The sequence below is a fragment of the Littorina saxatilis genome, linkage group LG15 (assembly GCF_037325665.1).
Source record: "Littorina saxatilis isolate snail1 linkage group LG15, US_GU_Lsax_2.0, whole genome shotgun sequence".
In the NCBI taxonomy this organism is placed as follows: domain Eukaryota; kingdom Metazoa; phylum Mollusca; class Gastropoda; order Littorinimorpha; family Littorinidae; genus Littorina; species Littorina saxatilis.
The window spans coordinates 43635032-43661028 of NC_090259.1; the positions used below are offsets into that span (position 1 = coordinate 43635032).

The 25997-nt window shown below is 45.5% G+C and overlaps 1 protein-coding gene across 3 annotated transcripts in view; it reads right to left on the reverse strand.

Annotated features, from left to right (window-relative positions):
• Positions 1–25619, reverse strand: part of LOC138949400 (E3 ubiquitin-protein ligase Smurf1-like) — a 30940-nt gene extending 5321 nt beyond the window's left edge. Inside the window, exons 1-10 of one of the 3 annotated variants that reach the window (XM_070321220.1) lie at positions 25522–25619; positions 23989–24055; positions 21555–21683; positions 17576–17694; positions 15126–15361; positions 14283–14424; positions 13421–13549; positions 6807–6947; positions 6219–6365; positions 1135–1368 (exon numbers count right to left, since the gene is read on the reverse strand). In XM_070321220.1, coding sequence (XP_070177321.1) covers positions 1135–1368; positions 6219–6365; positions 6807–6947; positions 13421–13549; positions 14283–14424; positions 15126–15361; positions 17576–17694; positions 21555–21683; positions 23989–24055; positions 25522–25595 — 1418 coding nt within the window. In that variant the 5' untranslated portion in view covers positions 25596–25619. The remainder of the gene's footprint in view (positions 1–1134; positions 1369–6218; positions 6366–6806; positions 6948–13420; positions 13550–14282; positions 14425–15125; positions 15362–17575; positions 17695–21554; positions 21684–23988; positions 24056–25521) is intronic. The other 2 variants (XM_070321221.1, XM_070321222.1) reach the window with 2 other exon arrangements.
• Positions 25620–25997: the final 378 nt, after the last annotated feature.

A 25997-nucleotide genomic window follows, 5' to 3' on the forward strand; every position in this document is an offset into this window, starting at 1 on the left:
ACACACACACACACACACACACAGACACACACACACGCACATACACCACGACCCTCGTTTCGATTCCCCCTCGATGTTAAAATATTTAGTCAAAACTTGACTAAATATAAAAACAAAGGAATACTGTACTCATCGATACAAGAACGAGACAAGACGGTACGAATTTTCGCTATGAAGCTTCCATAAGCGAAAATTCGTACCGTCTTGTCTCGTTCTTGTATCGGTGAGTACAGTATTCCTTTGTTTTTTTAACTTTATTCATCTTACCACAGTCACTTCGTTGTTTAGATTAAGGAACAGACAACAAATACAACACACAAATACAGAATTAGAAACAAATTAGGAAAAACAAGGCCAGCTCTTTAAATTGTAAAAAAGGTAAGGTAAAGGAAGTCTCATAACCATTTTTGGTCGTAGGGGAGTGAGATATTAAAGATCTCAACAACTCTGGGGTCAGCTTTATGAGGGCGGTGCCCATATAGGGTCAGGTACCCATTTCAGTCTTGATGGACCGGAGAGTGCTCGGAAAATTCGAATATTTGTATTCCGGGGTGGGGACTTACTTGTACATCAATCCAAACACTCACAGACAAGCACAGCAATATAGTGTTAAGGCGATGACAGACGCGAAACACAAAACGATGTTTTCGACAAAAACTCCATCTCAAAACGTCAGGGTAACACATGATTTTAAAGAGGGGATGTCACATGCGAAACACACAGATGAAGCGCGCTGCGTGTTTTCAGACATGTCAGTCAGTGTCAGCTTGACCCGTCCAGCTACCGCCCTGTGTTCGGGTTTGTAAACAATACGGCTGGCAGAGCCCACTGATTTTATTGCCTCTCGTCAAACGTGACAGGATCCATAGACTCTAGTTAGGATTCAGGGGCCCGGTACTACCCTGAATCGGTACCACATCTGGGTCAGCCATTTTCGTCTCTCTTCGTGGTGTCGGAAACCGAGTCACGTGAGTTGATCGTCCGCGTTCATTGGCTGACTACCAAAACATGTTTTCAGATTTTAGAACATGCTCTAAAACCCAAAACAGCGTTTTCCGAAACGCTTTTTGGGGAGATGTCACATGAGAAACACGCTGTTTTGTGTTTTGCGTCTGACATGGCCTTAAGACTCACAGCAGCAGAGTGGGGTCGGGCCCAGCTTGCAGGTAGCGGTCGTGTCCCACATGGACAGAGGGATCAGGACCGTGGGCCAGAGCGGAGCCAGTGTGTTGGGCTGGCGGTCGTGGCTGACTGGCTCTGCCTTGTGGCTGTGGTTGCGACTGACTGGCTCTGCCTCGTGGCTGGGGTTGCGGCTGACTGGTCACCACTTGCCTACCGCTGTCCTTCTGGTGGCCGCCCTCCCTGACACTGGTCGGAATAAAACAGCATCAAGTTTAATATTCTAGAAACAACAACAACAATATCAACATAGAAAGAAAAAGAAGAAAGAGTGAAATGACCAGTGGTTATGATGGTCTGCACAATTCTCAACTGAGTTAACCACACCCAGCTTACAAGCAACACCACCAGAGTACGGAACAACCTCCCCCCCCTTTTTTTTTTTAAAGACCCTCCAATTTAAGACTGCCTCCCTTTTAAGACCCTCTTTTCTCACTTATTCTGTTCATAACCTCTTTAATTTGACCCAATTTGAAGACTCCATGCAACACACAATCACAAATAACACCACAGACCATTAAAAAACAAACAACAACAAAAAAACACTCAAAAACGTGCATACACAATACTGCTAACTTCTTTGACTGAGAAAACCAGCAAATCAACACAAACATATTTATACCCCTTACCAAGAAATCCAACAATCAAATACCAGCACACCTGACTAAACTAACAAAATAAGCAACACTGCTTACTGTAAAAACCACCAACGTACCACTAACACAGCTAACACAACAGACCAACCAAGAAAACCGACAACACAACACCAACATGCCCAACAGTAACACCACTTTCTGCCCAAATCAGCAACATGTCAACCAACTCTGACTGAGAAAACTACTGACACCAAGACAAACATGCCTCAGAAAATTGACTGAGAAAACCAGCTACACAACACAAACAGGCCCAATGCAAGCAACTACAAAAACATTCATCAGCAGCAACATAAACGACATCTAACGCAAAGATGAAAAGTGTTGTTTAACGCCCTCACGGTAAAATCATTAAGGGCATGTTCCCAGGTATGATCGACCCCGACTTAGATCTAACGCAACTGATCGTGAAAATTAGCCATGGTAACACGTCAAACACCACTGACTGAAGAAACCAGCACTGCACACAAAAACCATGCAAACCAAGGAAACAAACAAAGCCTACTGAGAAACTCAGCAATAGCAACATAAACCCACTTTAGCAAGGTGACTCCCAATACCAGCAACCCAACGGAATCATGCCAAACAACACTGACTGAGAAAAACAGCAATACTATATATATATATATCGTCAGTGGCCTTCGAAGACCTCGTAACTTACATTTTCCCGATTTTCGGATTTTTGCATGGTTTTGTCCCTTGATTTTTTTCCTATCATCTGTGAAAAGCTTGTAACTCTATCTATTTTGCAAAGGTCTTTTTCCCCTGATTTTAAAAACCTCGTATTGCCGTTGGGTGTTGAGACATTAGCGACATTAGCGGGAAAACCTCGTATTGTCTGTTTGAATCCCTGCGAGTCTGTTGAAAATCCTCGTAATTGTTCCTTAAATTCAAAACAAAAAAGTTCAAAACAAAAAAGTGAAAACCTCGTATCTACACGTTTTGATCTGGTGAAGATTAATTTGATTTTTAAAACACTCATTATCTCAGAACTATGATTTTGAAGATACGAGGTCTTCGAAGGCCACCGACGATATGTACAATAAAACCTCTGTTCCAAGACATCAAATAATCTGCAAAAATTAGGTCGTATAATGGAAGGAGTCTTAAAACAGAGGTACATGTACAGACTTTATGAAGTGCAAATCTGGGAAAACGAGATCTTAAAACGGAGGTTCTTAAAAGAGAGGTACACGGGCGCTGTGGCGGGGTGGTAAGACGTCGGCCTCTTAATCGGAAGGTCGAGGGTTCGAATCCCGGTCCCGGCCGCCTGGTGGGTTAAGTGTGGAGATTTTTACGATCTCCCAGGTCAACTTATGTGCAGACCTGCCAGTGGCTTATCCCCCTTCGTGTGTACACGCAAGCACAAGACCAAGTGCGCAAGGAAAAGATCCTGTAATCCATGTCAGAGTTCGGTGGGTTATAGAAACACGAAAATATCCAGCATGCTTCCTCCGAAAGCGGCGTATGGCTGCCAAAATGGCGGGGTAAAAACGGTCATACAGTAAAACCTGAGTCTAGCGGACCCTTGTTGTAACGGCCACCTGCTACATACGGACAGTTTATCATGGCACGAACACGATTTCAACAATAACTAACCTTTAACGGGCGGACACCTGCCACTTACGGACGCGGACACGATTTTTCGGACCGTAGGAAGTGTAAACACTGTCACAAACAGACACAACGTACATAAAAACGCAACTTCGAAAACTCGACTGTTATGCAGTCAGTGCTCGGCAGCCGTAGCCGTAGCACAAATGGTTGTTGATTGGTTGTCCTGTCCCTTTTCTGACCAATCAGTGGCTTGTTTAGATGGAGACCCACTTTCGCTCACTCACTTTCGCTTCACTCACTTTCGCTCTTTCGCTTTTCTGCATTGTGGATACAGTCACAACCAAAAGCAACAGTAGACTACTGTGTTTGAAAATGGAATCTCCAGCAGGAAAAAGAAAAGCGTTGACTTCAGAGCAGCGTGTCGCTGCCTTGAAAAAACTAGATAGCGGCCAATCATGCCGAGATGTGGCGAAGGAGATGGGATGTGGTAAAACACAGATCGCGAGGATCAAATCGGAAAAAGAAGACGTGATGAAGGAGTGGGAGTCCGGTGCGCGAATCGACCAAAAAACTGTGAAACGTCGGAAAACGCAATATGAAGACCTGAACAACGTGGTATGGGAGTGGTATGGCAACCATTTATCATTTACCACTCCCCCCTTCCCCCCTCCTACTAATCTCTCTCTCGATCTCTCTCTCTTTGTAAGCAATCGTTCGAAGGAAACAATAGTTAACACAGCTAAATTTCTGTTCCATGCATTTATGCTGAGACTAGAAAAACTGAATGAAACAAGAGCTGACCCAATTAATTTGGTCGAGACACACTGCGGAATTTCCCGTTGAATGACTGATGAAGAGTCAGCTATTTTTAGCTTTGTGACGTCCGACTTGCGTAAGTTTGAATGCACAGTGTGTGTAGGGAACAGGGTAGGTGGGGGGGGGGGGGGGGGGGGGGGGGGATGTTGTTGTTGTTGTTGTTGTTTGCTACATGTATCATTTGTTTACTCACATTTTCAGTGAGTCTCATGTTCAATCCAATAAATACATACTACAGGACTGACAAAAAGTGTCTTGTTCATTTTACGTGCTCTTTGTAAAATATTGCCCCGGCCCCTCCACCTGTGAAGAAGGGACACCTGTCTAATAGGGACACTATTACCATTCCCCAAGGGTGTCCGTTAGAGACAGGTTTTACTGTACACGTAAAATTCCACTCGTGCAAAAAACACAAGTGTACGTGGGAGTTTCAGCCCACGAACGCAGAAGAAGAAGAACAAGAAGGGCAAAGCCCATACGACTCACATGCTTGACCTTGACCTTTACATGACCTTGACCTTCAGGGTCAAGGTCAAATAACTAAACCTAGCAATGACATCATACACTAAGAACTGCTCTACACATTTGTCCTACCAAAATACATGTGACCTTGACCCAAGGTCAAGGTCATCCAAGGTCATGCAACACAAAGCTGTTAATTCAAGACATAGGAAGTACAATGGTGCTTATTGGCCCTTTCTACCATGAGATATGGTCACTTTTAGTGGTTCACTACCTTATTTTGGTCACATTTCATAAGGGTCAAAGTGACCTTGACCTTGATCATATGTGACCAAATGTGTCTCATGATGAAAGCATAACATGTGCCCCACATAATTTTTAAGTTTGAAACAGTTATCTTCCATAGTTCAGGGTCAAGGTCACTTCAAAATATGTATACAATCCAACTTTGAAGAGCTCCTGTGACCTTGACCTTGAAGCAAGGTAAACCAAACTGGTATCAAAAGATGGGGCTTACTTTGCCCTATATATCATATATAGGTGAGGTATTCAATCTCAAAAACTTCAGAGAAAATGGGAAAAATAGCTGTTTTTTAGACAACATTTATGGCCCCTGCGACCTTGACCTTGAAGCAAGGTCAAGATGCTATGTATGTTTTTTGGGGCCTTGTCATCATACACCATCTTGCCAAATTTGGTACTGATAGACTGAATAGTGTCCAAGAAATATCCAACGTTAAAGTTTTCCGGACGGCCGGACGGACGGACGGACGGACGACTCGGGTGAGTACATAGACTCACTTTTGCTTCGCATGTGAGTCAAAAAGAGAGCTTTCACTCTATGACGCAAACATGCCCATACATGTCAACCTATATGACACATTTACCATAGTAAAAGCCTCATCACACCATAAGACAGGACCAAAAACCATAAGAAATCGTAGTTCAAGAGATGCCATTTTTGAGCGTCTGTGACTTATAAGCATTTTAGTTATCTCCCTTGTTATATTAGACAGTTGAAACAAGAAGTGATCCATTTGAGAATCATGCGGAACGCAGATCCAAAAACAAAAGCAAACGGACTCGCAGAAACGTAATTTTATTGCGATTTTGGTGGTGTTTGGTCCTGTCTTATGGTGTGAAGAGGCTTTTACAATGGTAAGTGTGTGATAGAGGTTGACATGCATTAAATAATGCGATTTTGAGGGGGAAAAATGTAAGATTTTTGCGAGTTTGAGAAAAAACGTAAGATTGTGGTGTTACGACGTACAACTGGAAAAACATGGAAAAAACGTAAGACTTACGTGCAAATCGCAAGGGTTAACATGAATGCATGCCTCAGACCTGACACTGAGAAAACTATCAAAACTGACTGAGAAAATCAACAGCAGCAAAATAAACTTGTTCATGCAACTGATTGCTCAAGAAAGTGAGCAGCACATTCATGCAACTGACTGATAAAACCTACTACAGCAAAATGAAGTTGTCTATGTAACTGACTGCGAGCACAACACCGACCATGCCTAACAACACCGATCACAGAGAACCAACCTGCCCACAGGGGAGGAGGAGGGAGAGGGGGAGTGGGAGTGTTTGGGGGAGTGCACGGGGGAGTGCTGGTTGTCAGGACAACAGGCGGAGGTGGAAGCCAGATGGTTCAGCAAATCGTTGGTAGTTGTCAGCAGCTGCTCGCTCATCCTGGCACCAAAGTCATTGTCTAAGGTGAACACTCAGTCTTCAACAGAAGCTGCTTAGTTCTGCCTATCATTTGCCCTGAAATAACTTGGCAATACAGTGGAACCCCCCTTTGAAGACCCCCCAAATCTGAGAAAATCAGGTCTTAAAAAGGAGGATGTCTTTAAATGGAGGTACATTTACACAGATTATCAACAGAAAATATAAAAAAAGCAAGGTCTTAAAAGGGAGGAAGTCTTAAATTCAAATCAAATCAAATCAACTTTATTATCTCACATGGAGAAATTGCAGTGGTGGTGCATGTAACATCAAGACAAACGAAACACTACAACATTAACTTAAGGGAAGGGGGGGGGGGGGGGGGGTGTCTGAAAAGGGGGGGTTCCACAGTACAAAAAAAGAGCAGCAAAAAAATTGACAAGCGGACAGCAGTGCAATACGTACTTGGTAACGTGCTTAGCGCGATGCTGGTGCTGGTGCCTCTGCTGTCCTGATATTCCAGAACTCCCTGCTGTCGCTTTCCTGCCGCCCGAAGTCACTGCAGTTGAAGGGCGGTACCTCTCACTCCCTACCGCTGAAGACACTCTGAAACCCAAACGACAGAAATTAATCCTTTTTATTCACAACTCAGCACTCACTCTCTCTCTCTCCAAGAAATTAGAAATGACAACTGATAAACAAAGGGAAGTAAGCCCTCTAATGACCTTTGTCTTTGTGACTTTGACATCATAAGCAGTGAAAAAGCAGATCTCTACCAGACTAGTTTGACATGATCTCATTTAAATGATCTCCACACATGTGGTTTGAACGATATTGTTATCTCATGAGTGGTCTCTCTCACGTATGGAGGATAAACTCACTTACAAAGACCAACAATCACAAAAACACACCTACACCCCCCCTCCCCAGACATACACACACACAAAATCGAAAATTTTTAAGTAAATTTTCATTTCATTAATATACTTACCCGAATCACATAAAGAGCATTGACGCAGTCTGAATAGCTAAGGTCTGAAAAGGCTACCCGTCTTAAAGTTTAAAAGGGGAGCAACCCAACCACAAAAAAGGTAAACACAGCTATGGCAACGACCATATACCCGGGGAGTTACCTCCCCTGCCGGGTATGTGACGTCACTCCCATTGCTGCACCACGTGGTACACTCATTCGACATTAAAGAAAACTAAAATATCATAAGCGGGGTTGGCGGGAGGGAATACACTATGTGATTCGGGTAAGTATATTAATGAAATGAAAATTTACTTACAAATTTTCGATTAAATTACATATTCTTACTCCGAATCACATAAAGAGCAGATAGCATCAACAAGGCGGCGGGAATGAAAAACCAAACTCACCTCAAACCCTTGAAATGAACTGGCCACCTGCGATTAAGGCAGGTAGCGTTCTTGAACCATCTTGCCGAACAGCGGAGACATCTCTGAGGTAAAAGTTCAAAAAGACATCCTCAGAACGCCAGTAGGCTGTGCGTAGAACCTCGTCCAGCTTTCGTGACCATAGGACGGCCAAAGATGACGCCCAAGCTCTGGTTTCATGAGCTCTAGCAGAGTTCAGAGGGAAAGCAGGCAGTGCCCCCCCCTTTTCCGCAAGGTTCCACTCATATGCTTGTTTTATCAGAGCGGACACCCACCGAGCCATTGTCGTCTTTGCAATATCCTTATTTCTCACAGTATTAATGGAGATAAATAAGAGTTTTTGAGATTTCGACCTAAGCGGTTGAGACCGGGCAAGGTAGATGTCAAGGGCTCGCACAGGACAATTAAGGGCGTCCGGATCTCCAGGAGCCAGTATGCTAGTCAGAGGTTTGACGCGAACCAGAGGCGAGGCCTGGTCAGGGGTCTGGTTCTTAGCCAGAAAATGTGGCCGGAAACGCAAGGAAATAGAACCATCAGGTTCTTTAGAGATATCCTCCGGGTTTCCAGAGAGCGCATGGATCTCACTTCCTCTGCGCGCAGAAGCTACTAGTAGCAGAAAAAGAGTTTTGCGCGTCAGGTTAGCGAAACTCGCCGTGACCAGAGGTTCAAATCCTGCAGAACGTAAGAACTCGAGCACCAGGAAAAGATCCCATTTTGGCATGGGGGAACGAGTAGAAATCTCTTTAAGGGCAGCGCCCTTAATCACCCGTGAAATGACTCCACTGACGTCAATAGAGCGGCCCATCTGGCGTAAGGTTACCGCAATGGCAGATCTTCTAACTCTCAAGGAGGAAGCAGAGGCTCCTTGAGACGCAAGCGAAGAAAGATGGTTTGCCACGTGCATAGACCGAGGGGCTAGCGCGTTCAAACCCTGGGCCTGACACCAGGCAACCCAGGCCTTCCAGTGGGAAGCATAGACTGACGACGTAGAAGCCCTATGAGAGCGTTCCACTAAGTCGAGAGTCTGCTCAGACGCACCAGAACGCCTCAGAAAGGACCGGACAACCGCCACACGTGAAGATTCAGAGACGAGGGATCCTCGTGTGGTATGCCGGTGTGAGGCTGCACCAGTTCCCCTTTTGTGAGAAAGAGCGGAACTGGTGGACCGTGGGCGAGCCTTAGAAGGTCCGGGAACCAAACCTGAGACGGCCACAGAGGAGCGACCAACAGGAGATCCGGACCCTCCATTTCCGCCTTCCGAAGTACTCGACTGAGTAGCTGGAAGGGAGGAAAGGCGTAGGCCTGAAGCCCTGTCCAGGGAAAGGCCAATGCATCCGTCTGCCAAGCCTCGGGATCCGGGAATGGCGAGACGAAGATTGACAGCCTCTTCGAGAAACGGGTGGCAAAGAGATCCACCAGAGGCTTTGGGACGAGGGCCCAAAGGCGAAGCAGTGCCCCTTGAGTGATCGTCCACTCTGATTGAAGCACTTTGTCGGAGCGACTGAGCGCGTCCGCCAAAGTGTTCAAGCTCCCCGGAAGGTACCTGGCTGTGAGAGTGATCTGATGGTGCCAGCACCAGACCAGAATCTCGCAGGTCCTTCTCGAAAGAGAAGGGGACCGCGACCCCCCCTGCTTGTTCAGATAAGCTGCCACAGTCGTGTTGTCTGTGAACAGACGAACATGATGGGCGTGAAGGGAGGGCCGAAACTCCTCCAGAGCAAGGGCCACAGCCTCGAGCTCCAGCAGGTTGATGTGCCAGTGGCTCTGCTCTGCCGACCACAGGCCCGACGCAGTCTGTCGGTCTGTGTGCGCTCCCCAACCCGACAGAGACGCATCTGTGAAGAGGTCCGTGTCTGGGGGAGGCAAGGCGATCGGCACACCTCTGCAGACCCAGTCCGAGTCCAACCACGGAAGGGTCGCTGACTGGAACCATCCCTGGAGAGGGACGAGGACGTTCCAGTCCACATGAGCAGAGTCCACGTACGGCTTCAGAGCAAGCTGAAGAGGCCGCTTGTGAACTCTGCCCAGAGGCACCAAGAGAGCCATGGATTCCATCTGTCCCAAGATGGATGCCAGCGTCCGGAGGGAAGCCCGCAGGAGAGGCAAAGTGGACCTGATAAGCGCTTGGAGCTTGTCCACCCGCCGCTGAGAGGGTTGGACAGTCCAAGGGACCGTGCTGAAAGACATTCCCAAATAAGTGAACGTCTGCGACGGAATCAGTTCCGACTTTGTTGTGTTGATCGAAAAGCCCAACAAGTGGGCTTGACGAAGAACAGACTGGGTATGACCCGAGCAACCTGTCCGGCTTTGGTTCATGATGAGCCAATCGTCCAGATATGCCCTGAGCCGGATACCCTGCGACCTCACCAGTGCGCATAGCTGTCTCACGACCATGGTGAAGACCCACGGTGCGAGAGACAGCCCGAAGGGAAGAGCGCGGAACTGGAAGATCTGATCGCCCCACCGGAAACGGAGCCATTTCCGGTCGGACGGATGCATGAGAATATGAAAGTATGCATCTGTCAGATCGATGGAGGTCGCCCAGTCTCCTGGACGGAGGGAGTCCCTGACCGAAGCCGGCGTCTCCATCTTGAACCGTATCGTTCTCAAGAAAGTGTTGAGCTGCGATAGGTCCAAGACGGGACGCCACCCTCCTGACGACTTGGGAACGGCAAAAAGCCGCCCGTAGAAGCCCGGAGAGCTGTGGTCTAGGACTTTCTCCACCGCGCCCTTCTGCACCAGGGTGACAATTTCCGCCTGAAGGACGGACCTTGCCTCCTGCGAGGAGGGGGGCTTGCATGCCGGCGGACGCCGGGAAAGCGGCGCCTTTTTGTCCAGCCAAAGTAGACGAAAACCCGATCCCACAACGCCCACTATCCACTGGCTGTGTATGGTGGCCGACCAGTGTGATAGAGCCCGGGAGGGGCCCCCCGCCATCACCAGAGTGGAGGGCGGGGGGGGAGGGTGAAACCGGGAACACTTCATTGGGGGTGGGGCTTGCTGCTAGAGCCACCCCGCCCCCTGCCGGACGCTGATCTTTTTCTCGAACCCCTCCAGGGTTGAGAAGAAGACTTTGTCTGCTTCGTGCCGGCAGGCTTAGACGAGCCGGAAGCCTGAGGAGGCTTGGGCTTAGAAGTCTTAGCCTGCTTGAAAGCCTGAAGGGAGAAGTCCGAAAACTGCTGATCCCTGTTGGACTGGATCTCTGATCTTCGCGCATCGAAAATCAGAGGACCGAACAGAGACCCCTCCACAACCGGCGAAGCTCTGAGTGTGTCCAGCGTCGTTTGCTCAGAAAACTGAGAGTGAGCGAGGAATAAATCCCGACGACACGAAACAGAGTGCACGTACTGAAGGGCAGACAGACGCATCTGTTCCTCATTGACCCTGGCCAGGGCCGAGAGGAGCGTGGACACGTCATCAGCGTCCTGCTCACGACTGAGCAAGAAAGGATCAAGCGTCTCAGTAAGAGCGCGAGAGAGAGATCTGATCAGAGTCTCCGAGATGGAGGACAACTCCAGGAGTTGCCGACTGATCTCTTCAGAAGCCAGAAGAGTGTGATCAGGCAAGACCACACCCGAGGAAGGCTTGATTGGCTTGGCCAACAGAGGATGCAAGTCCGGCGTAACAGACAGAGTTGTACGCGGAAGAGCAAAAGAAGCCAGTAAGTTGCGAGAAAACTTCGGCAGCACGAACTTCTTAAGACCAGAGGGGGTAAAAGAAGAAGCGTGAGCCATAGAAGCTAGGTAAGACTGAGCCTCTTCCGGAACTGGACCGTGCGGAACCAGTAACGGAACAGGCGTGCAGGGGAGACCACTTCCGGAAGGAGATGGACGAGCCAAAACCTGAGCCAGCTGATATGCCACAGAAGGAGACTCGGCAAAGCGGAAGCTCTCGTCGCCCTCCTTCGCATACCGGAAGTCAGCCATAGCTGACGGAGCCGCTGAGGTTGAAGAACCCTTAGCAGAAGCACCTTCCGGAAAATACCGGGAAGTAACTTCCGCGGCAGCCTCCAAAGCACGCTTGAGCTGCGCCGGAAATCCCGAGCGAGGTTGCTCACTGGCTACCGACTGAGTGTCAGAATAGCCATGATCAACTTGACCAAAGTCAACAGAACCGGAAGCAAGCTGGCGGTCAGGGTAAGCCGAAACCGGAAACCCCCCAGACCGCAAACCGTCATGTCCCGTAACCATACCAGCAGGCAGAGAAGGGAGCGCTGACGGCAAGCTTGAAGCCGCCGGAACCGGAAGGGGTGTCGACCCAACACCAAAGTGAAGGGAAGAATGCCCCAAACGTCCGTAGTCAGGAAGCTGACTCTCAACCAAGGACATCCGAGAAGGAGTACCCGGAAGAGAGAAAGCAGATCCGGTCTGAGCCGGAAACACGGCCGGCGAAGCCACACCTTGATGTGGAAACGCTGGTCGTGATGACTGAGGCCGGAAGCCCTGCTGCCCGGAGGCCAGTCCACAGTCAACTCCAACACCTGCCGCTGAATGGGAGTGTGAAGGAGGACCTTCGCTTCCGGAAAAACCCGGAAGCGCGACTTCCGAAGGAAACCGCCCTTGCTCAGAAACGAACTCACGCTCAATGGGTACTGAACGAGACTGAGCAGGGAAGCGGGAGTGACCCGCGCCAGGTGAGCTCCGTCCCAGCAGGGACAGTCCAGTGGCTTCACTAGAGCCGAAGGACAAGCTCGACGTACCTTGAGAGCTCCCCGCGGAAGCAGAAGCCGAAGGAGTAGTCGAAGTTCCGGTAGCACAGGAAGCCGTCACCACAAAACCGGAAAAGGAAGCCAAAGAGCGGGCATCGCTCACTGCAGGCGGATGTACGGTGCTTTCCGGTGGAGTAGCACGCTTAAGTTCGTCGCGAACTAAACTGCGAATCTCTGGAACCAAAGAGCTCAACAACGAAGACACAAGTGAAGCTTGCCCGTCTGAAGAAACGGAGGACGAGCAAGCCGCCGACGTAACGCAAGTAGAAGTAGAACCGCTCGCGCTAGCGTGTCCGGGAGGAGAAATGGTAACAGACATGACAGTGTTTTTCTCTTTGTCCGAAAGGACAACTAACACAGGTTTAGAACCTTGAGAGGATGATTTAGGTTTAATTTTGCCCTTAACATCGCCCTTGCCACGTCTACTCGCGTTCTCTGCCATGCCGGCCAAAATGCAAATGGCGGCCAACACAACAACAACAACAGTTACTGACAAAATTTCACAAGTCCGAAAAGGACGAAAATTATCAATAACCAGCCAAAAGTTCTTACGATAGGTAAGGTAAAATGGAAAGAGCTCACCAACTACCAGGTAGAGGGAAAGCAGACGGGTAGGTGGTCGGTGGGTGTTACGAAAACTCCAACAACGCACAGAGCCTATGGAAAACACGACCTCTCGTCAGAACTGAAAGATGTCGAATGAGTGTACCACGTGGTGCAGCAATGGGAGTGACGTCACATACCCGGCAGGGGAGGTAACTCCCCGGGTATATGGTCGTTGCCATAGCTGTGTTTACCTTTTTTGTGGTTGGGTTGCTCCCCTTTTAAACTTTAAGACGGGTAGCCTTTTCAGACCTTAGCTATTCAGACTGCGTCAATGCTCTTTATGTGATTCGGAGTAAGAATATGTAATTTAATCAACATTCACAAGGTCACGTCGACCCCCACCCCTCACACACACACACACAGTCACCTCTCATCAGGTGTGATGCTAAAGGCGACAGGTTCCAGGGAAGCTGCTCCGGCATTGAACTTCGGGCTGAATGGCCGACTGGACGCAGAGCTGGCCGTCGATGATGCGGTGCCAGGGCGACTGTCACTGCTGTCATGGCAGACACATCAACCAAAATAAGGATAAGATTAAGGATACGGTTTCATGTATTCCTGTGAGGTTACCCTCATGGAAATTAGGGCTGCTTTCTCATGGGGAAAGCAAGATGCCATACAGTACAGCACTACCCGTTTTTTTCTTCTTGTTCTTGCATGCGTGTATTTGTGTTTCCAAGCCATGGGTTCTTTATTGTGCGCTTGTGTGCACACGGGGGTGTTTGGACACCAAAGATTGTCTGCACAAAGTTGACTCTGGGAAATCCCTCACTGAACGTGGGGATTGAACCCACGCCGAGAAAGACAACTGGTTTTGAAGTCAGCGCTGCTACCGACTAAGCTATTTCCCCAGACAAGTCAACCAAAATGTCATGTAGCAAGCGAGACACATGCATATATCACAACTTCCTAAGATAAAAAAAACAAACACACACACACACACACACACACACACACACACATACACACACACACACACACACACACACACACACACTCAAAAGCACACACGCAAACACACAGAAACAGACACATGCACTAACTCACACACAGACACAAAAACACATAAGCTACTTTTGAGGCATGGAATAAAGTCCGCCTGAGTGTGGAAGCTACTAGAAGCACATATGTGCATGGACATAGAATGGAGACAAACGCCAATGCACACACACACACACACACACACCCAGGTATAGCACTGCAATATGTACAGGTAAACCTTGACCCACCTGGAGGAACTTGACTGCCACTTGCCGGCCACACGGCTGAGCGTGCCACGGGTCTTCTCCTCGTCGTAATGACACGCCTCCAGCGCCATCTGTACCACCTTCGGCTCCAGGGACGAAAACTCTGCACACAGCTTGATCTTACCTGCACATCATCATCATTATCATCATCTCCATCATCATCATCGCCATCGTCAACATTATCATCATCATCGCCATCATCATCATCACCATTGTCATCATCATCTCTATCATCATCATCACCATCGTCAACATTATCATCATCATCGCCATCATCACCATTGTCATCATCATCATCTCCATCACCACTATCGTCAACATTATCATCATCATCGCCATCATCATCATCACCATTGTCATCATCATCATCTCCATCATCACCATCGTCAACACTATAATCATCATCACCATCGTCGTCATCATCATCATCTCCATCATCATCATCATTGTCAGAGCAACCTTATTAACACAGTGGAACAATCTTTAAGACCACCCAATTTAATAGCTGATTTTCTCAGATTGTTGGAGTTATCAAAAGAGGTGTTCCACTATAGCATTTTCTCAAAACAAAAGTGATAAGAGTTGTCTGTCCCTGCCATAGCCTGCGGCGCTGTCGGCGGGTAGTTCCAGTTGTTTTGTTTGGGTCCAAAATGAATGAACGAGAGAAGAAGATTAGTGGTGGAGGGAAACGTAACTGTGTCTGCTGTTGCAAACACAAACCGGAACTACCTGCCGTTCCAGGGGCGCAACTCTGTCCGACTATCGCGTTAGTTTCGAGACAGTGCTATAGAAGTACTGTGCATGTGACACTGAGAAATGCCTTACGTCTGCGCTTTTCAACGTCAGGGATCTGTGGCGGGGCGGCCCGCTGGGGCGAAACGGCTGCGGCCCGCTGTGGGGAGGTGGTGGTGGAGGTCTTGCCCCGCTGCGGCGACGTCGTTCTTGACCTTGACCCTGACCCATGGGACTGAGGTGTTGAGCGCTGCGGGGAACGGGTCTCCGAGGATTTGAACCCTAGCTCCAACAGTTGATTGGCCGCATCATCCTCATCATTCCCACACCTTTTGTGACCAGAACCAAAGGTTTTCAGAGCTCTCTATCACCACACCTGCTGTGTAATGCAAAACATTGTCTGTGACCCCACCATGGCTGTAACACACTGTAACCCCACCCGTTACATAACCACTGTAACCAAACATTGTCCAAATCCGCTGTACCCCTACCTGTTGTGTAACATCACTGTGATTCCAACTTACAACTAATGTCTGATCACACTGTAACCAAACTGTTGTGTAAAAAGACTGTGTCCCCCCCACACGTCTTAACATGCTGTAACCACACCTGCTTTGATGTACCACTGTTACCCTAACATGCTGTAACCACACCTGCTTTGATGTACCACTATTACCCTAACATGCTGTAACCACACCTGCTTTGTTGTACCACTGTTACCCTAACATGCTGTAACCACACCTGCTTTGCTGTACCACTATTACCCTAACATGCTGTAACCACACCTGCTTTGCTGTACCACTATTACCCTAACATGCTGTAACCACACCTGCTTTGATGTACCACTATTACCCTAACATGCTGTAACCACACCTGCTTTGTTGTACCACTGTTACCCTAACATGCTGTAACCACACCTGCTTTGATGTACCACTATTACCCTAACATGCTGTAACCACACCTGCTTTGTTGTACCACTGTTACCCTAACATGCTGTAACCACACCTGCTTTGTTGTACCACTGTTACCCTAACATGCTGTAACCACACCTGCTTTGTTGTACCACTGTTACCCTAACATGCTGTAACCACACCTGCTTTGTTGTACCACTGTTACCCTAACATGCTGTAACCACACCTGCTTTGTTGTACCACTGTTACCCTAACATGCTGTAACCACACCTGCTTTGCTGTACCACTGTTACCCTAACATGCTGTAACCATACCTGCTTTGATGTACCACTGTTACCCTAACATGCTGTAACCACACCTGCTTTGTTGTACCACTGTTACCCTAACATGCTGTAACCACACCTGCTTTGATGTACCACTGTTACCCTAACATGCTGTAACCACACCTGCTTTGATGTACCACTGTTACCCTAACATGCTGTAACCACACCTGCTTTGATGTACCACTGTTACCCTAACATGCTGTAACCACACCTGCTTTGTTGTACCACTGTTACCCTAACATGCTGTAACCACACCTGCTTTGTTGTACCACTGTTACCCTAACATGCTGTAACCACACCTGCTTTGATGTACCACTGTTACCCTAACATGCTGTAACCACACCTGCTTTGATGTACCACTATTACCCTAACATGCTGTAACCACACCTGCTTTGTTGTACCACTGTTACCCTAACATGCTGTAACCACACCTGCTTTGATGTACCACTGTTACCCTAACATGCTGTAACCACACCTGCCTTGATGTACCACTATTACCCTAACATGCTGTAACCACACCTGCTTTGTTGTACCACTGTTACCCTAACATGCTGTAACCACACCTGCTTTGTTGTACCACTGTTACCCTAACATGCTGTAACCACACCTGCTTTGATGTACCACTGTTACCCTAACATGCTGTAACCACACCTGCTTTGTTGTACCACTGTTACCCTAACATGCTGTAACCACACCTGCTTTGATGTACCACTGTTACCCTAACATGCTGTAACCACACCTGCTTTGATGTACCACTGTTACCCTAACATGCTGTAACCACACCTGCTTTGATGTACCACTGTTACCCTAACATGCGAAGGCACTGTAGTCTAACCCCCATTGTACAAAACAAACTGTAGCCCTAGCAAATTGCAACCACACCCATTGTCTAGAAATGCCTTATAACACAACATATTTCGAACACAATTACTTCCTCCCAGAATAAACCTGTCAAGTGCATCCTATGGAATCTTCCTCTGAGACTAAAACTAAGTGCACCATTTTATTTATGATATTTTATTCTCTGTGAAAGTTGCATCGCCTTTAAAGCGATCCAACTGAAAAAGTCTGGCAGAAAACTTCTTCTCTACCATAGCCCTGTGTTGAACAGCAGCGAAAAGTTGACCACTTTTCCTGTTTCACTACTAAAAACATTAGATCTCCTCGTTCGTGTATCCTTTACTGGATCTGCAAGCTGGTACAGAGCATTACCTCCCTTTAGGCTTTTTCAAATCCACCCCACACACACACAAACCACCCCTCCTACTAACTCCCCTTCTTGCTGTCGCTCATATTCGTCATAACTCACATAGTGACAATGTCTTTAATGACAGCGCCGGCATCGGGAAATCTGGATCGCAGACGGACAACGATGGCCTCAATGTCCACCTGTGATTGGTCGGTGAACGTTGTCTCCCCTCTCTGAGTCTGAAGACACAAAAGTGTGATGAATTTTCGAAACATAAAGAACAGAAAAAAGTGCATCAAATACAGGGGATACTAACACAAAACTTAGAAGTAGGGGGAACAATTTCGACGACATGTATTTACACACAAGAGAAAAAAGAATAGGAGGGTGGGGTGGGGTGGGGGTGGGGGGGGGGGGGTGGGTGGGGGAAGAGGTGACAGCATAAATGTGGAATGTTTAAAAAACAAGGTGCATAACTCTGGCATGGAAACAGTGAAAACTTAGGCTTCTACAGGAAAGAGAAAGAGAGGGAAGGGGAAAAACTTGAAAAGAGAGAGAGAGAGAAAGAGTGAGAGAGAGAGACAGAGAGAGAGAGAGAGAGAGAGAGAGAGAGAGAGAGAGAGAGAGAGAGAGAGAGATAGAGAGACTGAGACTAGGTAGTCCCACTGATTTTTTAAGCCAGCGGAAGTACCATTTTTTCTGAAAATGCATCAACTTTCACCTACCATTTCACCACCTTACTTTTGCCTCTGATGATTTATTTTGTGATGAAAATAAAGAATGATATCTTCTGACTTGTTCTGTGTATTTTATTTGCTTTGTGTTATCGTTTGTACGTCACATTTCGCGTTTAAAAACACAAGGATTCACGCAAAATTTCTCAGGCGCCGGCCTCAGCGACACTGGACGAGTTTTCGCGAACTACCCCCTACCTTCTTTCAGCTGCTCGCGCGGTTTACAGAATGAATCAAATATCACATGACCATATGCAAATGAAAGGGGAGACTCGGCTCTTTCGAACAGGCGTAGTTTCGTACAAAACAATAAGGAGCAAGTTTCCGTAATTCATCGTTGAAAAAGACCGATTTTCAACAAGAAATAACTTCTAGTTGCACAATATCAATCCTATATTGATACATATCGATGTAAAGTTCGTTTTTTGCTCTAAATACTCATAGTCAAATCATTTACGTAACTGAATTGTGGCGGAAGCGCCGTGACGTAGAAAGTGGGAACCCCGTTTCTGAACCAGTCAAACGCAGGCTAAACATGGCGACGCGTGACGATTTTACGGAGCAGTCCGATGCTGCAGAAAGATTCGCGATCCTCGGTTGTTTACGTCCATACTTGGGTAAGTAAATGTCCAGATTGGTAGAACCAACCTCCAATCTTTTTGTCTTGTAAATAGTTTTTAAAGTTTCACTCATCTAAGTTTGATAGTTTTGAATGTTCGAACATGAACACTCGAGCGTCTGTTACACAACAGCAAGCGCGACCAGTGAAGAAACTTCAACGAACTACCACAGCTAAATTTGATACACTGTACAAAAAATAACGATTCCATACGGGAAATAAAGAACATATCTTATAATTGACTAAAAATCTTTGCAAGATGGCTTTTGTTTGCATTTATTCTTTTACTTTCAAAAGTTCGAAGTGACTACAGAGATTCGGCAAGGACGGTAACTCTGGCTGCAAACGCCTTTTTGGCGTCTGCTACAAGGGTACTGTCGATGTCTTTCAGATCAAGTATGAGTCCCAAAAGTGTTTTCCTCGCCACCTTGCGTTGTATTTTTGATGTTAAATGTATTTGTTGATACATTTTTACATCTCTAAAGTTTTTTCATTCTCCTAAACGCAAGAAAGGGGACTTAGGGCTTGCATTTAAAAAAAACAAACATTTTTGTGTCAGTTTTGAGTTTAACTTTAAGCAGCCAGTGTCACACAAATAAGTTATTGTGCTTTTGTGATTGTTACAGTTGATGACACGTATCAAACGATGAAAGATCATCTGTCTGCCATGGGCCCTGGAAGTGGCAGGGGTTGTCCTTGTCAAGTGCCAGCAATTTTATCCACGACAAGCCGCCTCATTCTCCAGTTTGGCATGCTGTACGACGAGCTGCATGGTGGAAAGACACAGGAAGACCTGACAGAGTTTGCAGAGAAATTGCTGTCTGTGAGATTTGGACATGAGGTACCACTTCTGTTTTCTCTTGTTCTGAAATTTCGGAAACAAGCTCAGATGATACTAAGTGAAGAAGTGGACAATACCAAACTTTTACATTTTTTGGATCAGAAGCAGGACTTTTCGTACCCACGAAACACTGAGTATTGACTTCAAAACTTTTCTGATGGAGTTCTACCCTCAAGGCCCCCCTGTCAGAGTGCCAGTGGACAACAACCTGCAGGATGAGGACTGTGTTGTCGACCCTATCCAACCGAAGTCAAAGCGACCGCGACTTCATCAGCGGGTCGATGATCCTGACACCAGCAGCTCCAGTGAAGAAGACGGTGAGAGTTCCAATTACAGTCAAGAAGACGAGAAGGAGTCGGATAGCAGTCAAGGAGACGAGGAGGAGGGAGCTGAAGATCTAGATTTCGATGGCAAATTCTCAACACGGGGACAAAGAGAGTGGCAGTCTACTACGACGAACAATATTTTATTGGAGAGGTCCTTCAAGTGAAAGATGAGGAGACTGCGACTTTATCTTTCATGAAGCAAGATGGCATCAAGAACTTTGGGTGGCCAGCATCCATTGACATGGACACTATTTCTGCCCGGTTTGTGTTTGACTGGAGTATCCAGATGGACCCCTGTGGACAAAGAGCAAGGCGATGGTCTGCCACAAACTTTGCAGCTTTGCAGTCCCTGTACCAGCTGTTCTAATCGACTTACTGCCAGTGAAGAAAAAGTATAGTAAAGAGGTTCTGACATTAAAACAACATCAAGAATGCAGGGTTGTGTGTTGTTCAGTCTTTAGCTCATTTTCTGATTTTTCATCATATTTAGTATATTCACCCGATTCATTCTCATTTTTTCTCTCGTAACTCCCCCTAACCTCACAAATTTTTCTTGAGGGGTATGATAATGTACTTAAAACTATTCCAGTGTTTCTAATCTTTTAAAATCATCCAGTTTGGTATGTCATACTTTTCTGTGGGTAGATTGGTTCCAGAGATACCATCAACCGACATGAGGGAATATAGCGTTATAGTCGTGAACCTGTAAAAAACGGTGTTAATAGTCAAGTTTGAGGCCTTCCAGACAGACAATGGCTAGCATCACTGGGTCAGAATTAATTAGGCTAATAACTGAGACTCAGGAGACTACAAAATTAGCTTGGTTGTGTAGTTTTTACCATAAATGTTTATTTGTTTCACTTCCAAAGTTGGACAATTATAACAAATGTCACCATTTTCGTACATTATGTCGTCATTTTTAAATTGAAATGGCACACTAGCATTCTGAGGTAGGTAGAATGTTATGACAACTTTTCATTTGATATAGTCCTATTATAAGGAAAAGGAAATTAACAGTGAACTGTTTATCTCCTTTCTTGTGATATAACCCCTCCAACTTGCTTCCAAATAAGGATTTCACGTAGACGTCCCAATGCTCGCGATGTCTTAAGTGTCATATCTCAAAAAGTATTAAACATACATGTATATAATTTTGGGTGCTTCTTAGTTTTGCTCATACCTTGCATTTAGTATAAGTTTTGTTTTGGTAATTTAATTTTTTAAAAATCAGTGGGACTACCTACTGAGACTGAACTTTATTTTGCAAGGATACAAATTTAAGGCTGGGCCTTTTCTTACAATCTGTCCTTGGGACGACAAACACTCAAAAAAAACCTACAACACTGCCAATATACACTAAAACAGAAACACTCATCAGGAGTTTAATTCAAACAACAACATATATATACACACGTTTGAGATGATGATACAATACACAGCGCAATGAGAAGAGGAGCACATAACAGAGTATGACAACAGGGAGGGGGGGGGGGGGGGAGGGGGATTTCTGTAAAAAGACACACAGCAAAATGATCAGCATGAAACCAATGTCGAACAAAAGGTAAAGCAGCAAGCTCACAGCATGATGGGAAGCATGCGAGCGGTTTCCCGCAGCAGGCGAGCGATGCGGCGATCTGTTGGTCATGTCTCGCATAGGAATTCCATCCCCGGAACCACCAGCATTCCCCCCTGAGAAATGGGTTGCAAGCTGGAGAGAAAAAAAAAAAAAGGATGACGGTTTTCATTCTGCCAACCGTGTACCAAGGATTCCTATTGTGACCTGAGTAATCTGAAGTCCTCTATAAAAAAAAAAAGTACCCCAAAAGACATTGAAACATCAGTACCGAGAAATGGAAAGACTAATATGTAAGCTAATACGCTAATATGTACCCCAGACCAAGAAACCTACAACAACTGAAGGCAAACATTCTCAGAGAAATCCAGAACATCCCACACGAAACATTCCCCAATGTAATGAACAATATGGCAATGAGGATGCAGTCTGTCAATGGAAAATGGGGTGGCTACATTGATCACATGGTGTGAAGAAACAGACGATCTCAACTGAAAGCTGTGAACTGGGGACAAAACTTCTATGAACTAACTACAATATCACGCAAAAATGTTTTCAATAAAGTTACTGACTTGTCTGTAGTATCGAAAGAAAATCGGGTACTTGTTTTGAGACACCCTGTATATATACACCTGTCTTATGCAATAGAACACTGTACATGTTTCCAATCCAGGGCTTACTGAACTTCAAAGTCTGGGAACAACACTGCCTATATATATATATATATTTGTATATATATTTAAGTGAAACTGAATTTTTTTTTTAAAAAGACCTGTGTGGAGACGAAGTCCTGCTGCATTGTACAGCCAACACTGATTAAATAACTACAACACTGATTTAAATAACTTCAACACGGATTTAAATAACTTCACTAACACTAAAACCTAGGATGAAAGTTGCATGTTCTGTTCAATGTTTGTTACTCTCTCTGGTGCCAGGGGATTGGTTCTACATATAACTCTCACCTTCTGGATTGTTTACATCATATGCATTTGAATTTAGTAATTTAGAGTGCTTACGTCCCTTTGTTTATCACATCTTCCCCAACACCATACATGTACAGTGCATCCCCCCTTTTAAAGGCTGACATAGTCCTATTTAATTAGTTTAATTACTTCCAGGGCTTTTCCCATCGTTGCGGGGATGTATAAATTAAGCTTCCTGCAAAGTTTCAGGTTTGAAGTCCTTACCAATTACGAGAAATAATTAATTCTTTATTGCATTGTTTAGCAACAGTTCTCCAGGACTTGGGCTATTTTTAGACCGTTGACGTCACTTCGTGACGTTTCGTAAACCAAAGATGGCGTTTGAGACTGTTCTGTTTACATTCAACACTATCAACACCACTTTGCAATACTGAAATAATTTTGTCTGTGTTTGAAAGCTACAGCCAATCGTTATTATATCCCCTTAGGTACAGTTTTATAACATTATTGGCACATGTAAACAATATACGTTAATTGGATCTGTGATCCAAACATGGCTTTTGGTCAATCGAGATGGAAGTTTATTCCACGAGCCCGTAGGTCGAGTGGAATAAACTGCCATCGAGATTGACCAAAAGGCATGTTTGGATCACAGATCCAATTATATATATATCTCGACATTCACTGGTCTTAGGATTTTTGTTTTCAAAAAAGAAAGAAACTTGCTTGAACACGGACCACTTCTCCGAGCAAAATCAACAAACCTAATCACTCGCATTCCACCTCAAGGTCTCGGCCAACCAAGACTATGGCATACTCGTAGCAAAGCCGCCGAATGGTACCGTAAACCAAGAATAGTGACGTAAGAGAATAGAATGTCGTCTTTTGATTTGGAACGTGACGTGTTTCAGAACTTCTTCTGGACAACTCGGATGGTCTTCTGCGTAGTGGTTGGCACGAGATTCTTTTTCTTCTTCGACAGTTCATCCTCCGATACTGTAGCAACACGTTTCATCTTTTTTTCACTTTCGAGTATGCGGACGACTGAACTTGACCGCTAAAAAGTAGTCCTTTCGGAATCATTACGCTGAGTCTGAACATGAGGTCTGAACATTGTTTTTAGGCAGGATCTAGGTGAAAGCGAGGCTGTTCTTATCTCTGTATACAGTCGAGAGAGAGAGAAATACATGTCGAGACATTATGAATTAATTAATGAACGCTACGAATATGGCAGCCTTTAAGACCTAAAAAAATCTGAAAAAATCAGGTCTTAAAAAAAGAGGATCTTAAAATGGGGGTAATTTTACAGAGGTTCTAAACAAAAAGTCTGAGAAAACAAGGTCTTAAAAGGGAGAAAGTCTTAAGTTGGGGGTCTTAAAAGGGGGGTTTCACTGTACATGTGCAATGGACCAAGCAGAGGGAAATCGGGAGAATATGTATGAAAGCAGTGCAAAAAACACAGAAAGCGGTTAAGAATAATAGGTCGCAATAAAGATTGTATTTGTATTTTGTACCTGCTGCTTGTTGCCCCAGCGAGGGTCGTCCCATGATGTGCTCTTGTTGGAGTGATTTATGAAGAAACTGCCCACAGAAAAGTGAATGCATGTCACTGAAATTATTGGAGTCAATACAAACTAAAAGTGAAAAACATGGTAATAATGACTACAGAAACGGAAAACACACACAAATATAAAGGACTATGTACAGTAAATGCAGGATACGGGGTGAACAAGAAGAAAAAAAAGTTGAAAAAAGCTTAGCTGTAGGCCAAATATTTCAACACAGAAATACTGTGTGTAACAATTAACATGCAAAATATTCAATACAGGAACTGCCTATACAAACCATGGAGACTAAGTTTTGTGTCACTGTCAGTACTTTGTAATAGTAATACGCAGGGTGTTTGGTGCAAAAATGGCTAGGTCTGGATCTGGATCTTTTACGTTACAGGGACCACTGTTGGTCATCTTCGCAACGGATGCGGGAGAGCGCATAATAATGATTTAGAATACAATAAAAGTCCTGACTTTGGTGGGACGAGTCATATATATACAGGCCTGTCGCTTCAATGTCTTTCCCACTCTTAGTGACTTGTTAAAATGCAGGCATGGGAATTAAAAATTGTAAAAAAGGCGGAAAATTTATAACTGAAGACGCGAAGCGTCAAGTCGACGGCGCGAAGCGCCTAGCCTTACTAGGGGGGTCCGGGGGCATGCCCCCCCGGAAATTTTTTTTATCCAAAGAACCCAGATGGTGCAATCTGGTGTCATCTGAGCTCCAAGTTTGCCATTAAATTCTGTTTTTAGAATCAGAGTTTTTAGTACAAAAATGTACCAATTTTTGCTTTTTTGAAGAAAAAAAATATATACATGTATTATTATATGGTTTAAATTTGTAAAAAAATTGATCTGTTGAGACAAACAGGAAAATGTAACTTGTAACACAATCTGTGCAATCTGGTTTACTTTCAAACATAAAAGTTCAATAACTGAGGCGGGCGGTAGCAGTGCGTGAACAAAGTACGGAAAGTTTTCGCGGGCTTTTGCGCAAAGGCCAAAGTAACCGGTGCTTTTTTTGTGTGCCTCCCCCCTTTATTTTTTCCGCGGACACTTTTGCATTTTCGGCGGAACAAAAAAAAAATTCGGCGGACAATTCCCATGCCTGAAAATGATAAAACTACTGAGCTCTGTAGGTGATCAGTGTTGGGGCAGCCCTGATGACGGCAGTCTCAGCGCTGAAAATGCTGCGCTGGCTGGCTGGGCTGGTCGTGCTGAAAGGTCAATGTTGCAAACAGGGGGGACGCAACTTTAGAAGAAGAGCATCACAAACCACACCTTAACGTAATACGTGATACGTCAAACTGTTAACTTTCGTGAACGGCGATTTCGCAATCAACGAAGCAGTGGAAATTATGACTGAAATTATTCAGTCTGACACTTGACGCATTTACTTCATGCCAAAGAATGAAAGAAGACAGAATTCAATCGAGATGTGCTTGCCCTGATTCAGATATTGCTTTTCTTGTTGTGTTGTGTTTTAATACTCACAACGCTCTCTGGTTCGGGTCCCAGCGCGCCTCCCAACCAGGCGGTAGAGGTGGCTGCCACATTTGCTCGGCCATCTTGGATAATATGATGCTGTATCTTTTTACCCAAATCTTTCATAAATAAGACAGCGTTGTTGGCATCTTCAAGTCGAAAGATACCCCAAAACAAGCTGGTTATTGTGATGTTGTATTTTACTACCCAAGCCTGACACCAACAAGCCAAACACACGAGCACCTAGCTACTTTGTTTTAAACTACATTTATGAATAAACAATGTTGAAGCTTCCAATCAGGATCTGGTTTTTTTTGCACAATCATATCTACACCTACACTCAGCAATGTAAAGCTGGGATTGAATGTGAAACCACAGCGAACGAAAGAAAGAAAAAGAAGAATGTGAAAACAAGTAGAAACATACACACACACACACACACTTAACATGCGCATGCACACACAAACACAATCATACACACACAC